Source organism: Calypte anna, chromosome 4B (genome assembly GCF_003957555.1).
Source record: "Calypte anna isolate BGI_N300 chromosome 4B, bCalAnn1_v1.p, whole genome shotgun sequence".
Taxonomy (NCBI): Eukaryota; Metazoa; Chordata; class Aves; order Apodiformes; family Trochilidae; genus Calypte; species Calypte anna.
In genome coordinates, this window is record NC_044249.1 from 9,925,939 (window position 1) to 9,930,486 (window position 4,548).

Here is a 4,548-nt window from a genome sequence, read left to right on the forward strand (position 1 = left end):
TCTCAGCCCACCAACTGCCATGCTGTTCTTCTGACCCCAGCAAGTTCGAGAGCAAACCCTTTGTCACCAATGAGCTCAGTTTGGTTGCTTTATTTCATTTCATTTCATTTTGCGAGATACAAAAAAAAAAAAAAAAAAAAAGCCTGTGACAGCACTGATGCCCACAGCAAGCCTCCTGCTGTCCCCTCTGGTGCCTGGTGGCTGCAGCAAGCCTTTGAATGCATGTTCCTGAGTGGGAGATAGGGCAGGTGGGAGGAACCCACCCGCTCACTGGTTGTAGTAGTAATCCTGGCCATACACATCGTAGCCATGCCCCTTGTAGTAGCCATACTCATCCTCGTAAGCCCGGTAGCTGTCCCCCCGGGCATACTCATCCTGCTCCACGTAGCTGCCATCTGTGGTGCCCTCGTCCCCCCGGCCATGGTGCCCAGCTGTCACCTCGTATTCCCACTGCTCCCCAACTGTGGTGGCATACGTGGGCTCTCCGTCCCCCACGGTGGTTGCCTGGGACAGTCCCTCTTCATTAGTGGTGCTGGCAACAGTGGTGGCTTCAGTTTCCTCCTCCTCCTCTTCTTCTTCTTCCTCTTCTTCTTCTTCCTCTTCCTCCTCTTCCTCCTCCTCCTCCTCAGCCCTGCCAGTGCCCTCCTCAGCCACCACGGTGTCATTGCTGTGAGGTCCATCTGCCCCTTCAGTGGTGTTGGTGCTTGTGCCATTGACACCATTCTCGTGTTCAGCTACCTCTTCTTCCTCCTCTTCCTCCTCCTCTTCCTCATTCTCATCACTGTCTTCATTTTCAGAGTCATCGCCCTTGCCAGCAGCACTTTTTCTGCTCCCATTCAGCAGCCCTTGGCAGTCTTTGCCCTGGCAGAGGGGAAAATAACACAGCATTAGTTGGATCTCAGGTGGTTTCAGCTTTTTGGTGCCACGTGGCATGGGGCAGGTGTGGGCACATCTGAGCACACCCTGCCCCCCCCTCCATGCCTTGCATTGGCAAGGCTGCCTGTTTGGAGGGTCAGAATGGACACTCCCTTCTGACAGAAGGAGTGTCCCTTCTGACCCTCCTGCTGGGATACCATCCAAGATCTTGGCCCAGTCATGAGCATCTTGCTCAGCAGATGCCCAAACAGAAGTGAGGTGCAGAGCATCCCATGGGTGCAAATGAACATGCAGTGAACGTGCCTGCTTCCCGTGGGTGCTCCCCTTAAGCCCCCCAAACCACACCTGCTGTGCAGCTGGGAATTCTCCCAGCCCGCCCTGGCTGTCCCTGGGGGCTGTTCCGGCGGGGTGGCCATCTGCCTCGGTGCCAGTGTGGGATGGGTCCTGCAGGGACAGGGAGAGGACAGGGCAGGTGGTCAGGAGCTGAGCAGCAAGGGGGGGCACACAGCATCCCCACATGGCATTTGAGCACTGCTCCAAGTTCCCTACTGACCCATGGATCTCACCCCAGTTTAAAATTGAGAAGCTGCCGCCGGGCAGCCAAGACATGCAATTAGGTGGCTGGAGTCAAATATTCCCATTCTGATTACACATTCTGCCCTACAAAGCATCTAAAAGTTTTCTTTTGAAGTTACCTCTCCCAGTTTCCAATAAACAAAGCAAGCCACAGGCGCACTGCATGTGGACACGCCACACCCCAGGTGTAGATAGTTTGTGAGAGCCCAACAGCTTCCAAACCCCACCAGCAATAAACCCTCAGCTCTGTTCCGCCCCAGGGGCCCCGCAGCAAAGCCTCTCCCGGCAGGGTGAATGGCCAAAAAGGCAAGGAGTAATCCAAATGAAGCAGATCCTGGAGAAACTACTGAGGAACTGGTGGGGCAGCTCACCCAGTCCCCAGCCTGGGCAGAGGAGCCCTTTGTATCAGCAAATGAGCCCAGCTGCCAGGGGAGACGCGGGGGCATTGTCCTCCCTGCCCTGGGCAATCCTCACTGCTCACATGCCAAGACCAAAGATGCTCACCCTGATGCTTTGGGCCAGCTCAGATACTTAAAATAGGGGTGCATGTGATGCCAGAGAAAACCCAGCCTGCTTTTCTCTCCATTGGGGAAGCAACCAGATTGCACTGTATAGCAGCCTGTGCTAGTGAGAGCAATGTCTCACATCTAGCAGCAGATATAACAATGCTCTTGACATACCTACAAGTGACCTTGGGCCTTTCATCTTTTTGACCACTCCCTGCCAGTGAAGGCAGGTGAGGTCCCTGCCTGGGCACAGCCGCTGCTCTGGTGCCCTGGAAACAAGAAGGGCAGCCCCGAACAGAAGCTGCATTCCTGTATGTAACTTAATTTTTTCCCCAGGAATAAAATGCCCCCTCTGGCTGTCTCTTCCAACTGCTCAAAGTTATCTCTGGTGATCCAGGCAGTGGTAGGGGAGAGAAACATATAGAAAGGCACCCGGGGGATGGGGGCCATCCTGTGCTGCACCCCCAGCCCCAGGAGGGCCTCCAAAGGGGTTTTTAAGAGCAGATGCCCAGATTTATAATCCTTTTTAAAAGACCTCTGAAATTAGCTTTCAAAATAATTGATTTTTTATAAAGCACATATGTGATTAGACCTAACACATAGGTTTCCAAGCATGCCGCACCCCTCTTTCAAAGCACCTGTGTGCCTCAGACCTCTGGATTATTTTGAGCACTTGCAGCCCAGTGAGGCACAAGAGACCTTTGTAATCACTGGAATTTAATTTTGGACCTGTGCAACTGTCATAAATGTAGCAGTGCCTAAACTCATGTCAACAAGACAGACAGGAGCAGTGTTACATGCTGGGCTGCTACAAATGTGAATTTCCCAACATAGCATTGAGTCGTGTCCCTCTACACGCATGCATGAAGACCATAACTTTTTTTTCAATTGCAATTTCATGAGTACTATGAGGCAACACACCCTGAAAGAAGCAGGCAAGAGGAGCCTGTAACACCCCCTTGGGCATAGCAGCTGAGCCTCCCTACTCCTACCCTTTGGCCAGTCCTGCTCCTTTCTGAATCACTGAAAATGGAAACCTGGAAAGTTTGTCTCAGGGTTGCTTGGTGCACACACCCCTCTCATCCTCTTACAAAACAAATAAGAAAAAGGAAAAAATATTAAAAAAACAACGCCCAGAGTAGAAAATCCAGTTGTGTCCAGAGTGCAAGGCTGTGGGCGGTCAGCAGCCACAAATGCTGATGAGCAGAAACTACAAAACCAAAATAAAGTTTCATTCCCGTATTTGTTTTGCAGACTGCTGGTTTGCTGTACTCACCCCCCCTTCCTCCTCCTCATCCGAGCCATCCCCCTTTTCCTCCGATGAGTCACTGCCCTAAGGAGAGGCAAAACCAAGACATAGCTAGGCTGGGAGGTCTCCATTGGTGTCATGAGAGCCATGGGCTCAGCCAAGCCCTGCAGGCCAGAGGCAGACGGGGCACAGACCATGCCCTCATCTCATGCAAGGTGGTAACTCCACATCTGGTGGGCTGTGAATAATCAGCAATCCCTCCAAAGCACCCACCTGGTACCGCATCTGTGGGGGATGCACGTAGACATATCTGTACAGATAATACCTGTGCCTGTTCTTGAACACCTACCAGAAGAAGAAGGGGGTAAATCCCATCAGTCTGGGGTCTTTGATCCGGGTGTGACCAAAACGTCCTTGTCCCCTAGGCCAGCACTCTGTGGGGCAAGGCACAGAGGGTGGGGGGGACACCTTACCGCGTTTTCTTCTGAGTCGTCTGACTTTGCTCGCCGCAGCCAGCTCTTGACCTGTAGGAAAGGCTGCATTGGCACACAGCCAACACCACCCCCAGCAAGGCCCAGGGGGCCACTCAATGCCTGGCACTCACCGAGAAGGCACACGCCATCCCCACCAGGCACGCGAAGACCAGGGCAGTCCTCATGGCTGCTTTCTCTAGGAACAGAAACACAGTGAGGGCTTTCTTTACATCTAGAAAGCCATATGGGTGTTTCTGTCCACATAGGTGAACAAAGAGAAAAAAGGCTGACATCCAGCCAGCTCTAGATGGTGTCATCCAACCTCTCCAGAGACCAAAGTCCTTTATTTAGACAGATCTACATCAATTTCCATGAATACATGGAAATACTCGCTTCTCTGGAGTGAGTCCAAAAGAAAGCCATGAAGATGATCAGAGGGCTGGAGCATCTCTTCTACAAAGACAGGTTGCAATCCCAAAGAGAGTTGGGAGAGTTGGGGTTGATCAGTGTGGAGAAGAGAAGGCTCTGGGGAGACCTTATGGTGGCCTTTGAATACCTGAAGGGGGCTACAGGAAAGCTGGGGAGGAGCTTTTTACAAAGGCATGTAGAGATAGGACAAGGGGTAACTCTTTCAAGATGAAAGAGGGTAGGTTTAGATTAGGTACTAGGAAAAAAATTCTTCACTGTGAGAGTGGTGAGACACAGGAACAGGTTGCTCAGAGCAGCTGTGACTGCCCCCTCCCTGGAAATGTTCTGGGTCAGGTTGGATGGGGCTTGGAGCAACCTGGTCTAGTGGGAGGTGTCCCTGCCCATGGCAGAGCAGTTGGAACTGGATGATCTTTAATGTCCCTTCCAACCCAAACCAGTC

At 52.2% G+C, this 4,548-nt stretch overlaps 1 protein-coding gene across 1 annotated transcript; it reads right to left on the reverse strand.

Annotated features, from left to right (window-relative positions):
- Positions 1 to 267: 267 nt before the first annotated feature.
- IBSP (integrin binding sialoprotein) lies at positions 268 to 3,865 on the reverse strand. The gene is made up of 6 exons (XM_030450784.1): positions 3,812 to 3,865; positions 3,681 to 3,731; positions 3,481 to 3,552; positions 3,235 to 3,291; positions 1,222 to 1,320; positions 268 to 861 (listed from the first exon to the last, which is right to left on the reverse strand). The coding sequence occupies exons 1-6, from the start codon at positions 3,863 to 3,865 to the stop codon at positions 268 to 270; spliced, it is 927 nt and encodes a 308-aa protein (XP_030306644.1).
- Positions 3,866 to 4,548: the final 683 nt, after the last annotated feature.

Bases quoted from the DNA above. Each gene is read 5' to 3' on its own strand.
- IBSP (XM_030450784.1), bottom strand. From the start codon at position 3,865: ATGAGGACTGCCCTGGTCTTCGCGTGCCTGGTGGGGATGGCGTGTGCC. The intron at 1,321-3,234 runs GTGAGTACAGCA...CTGTCCCTGCAG, and splicing joins ATGAGGAGGAGGAAGGGGGG to GACCCATCCCACACTGGCAC. The intron at 862-1,221 runs GTGTGGTTTGGG...CCCCTCTGCCAG, and splicing joins AATTCCCAGCTGCACAGCAG to GGCAAAGACTGCCAAGGGCT.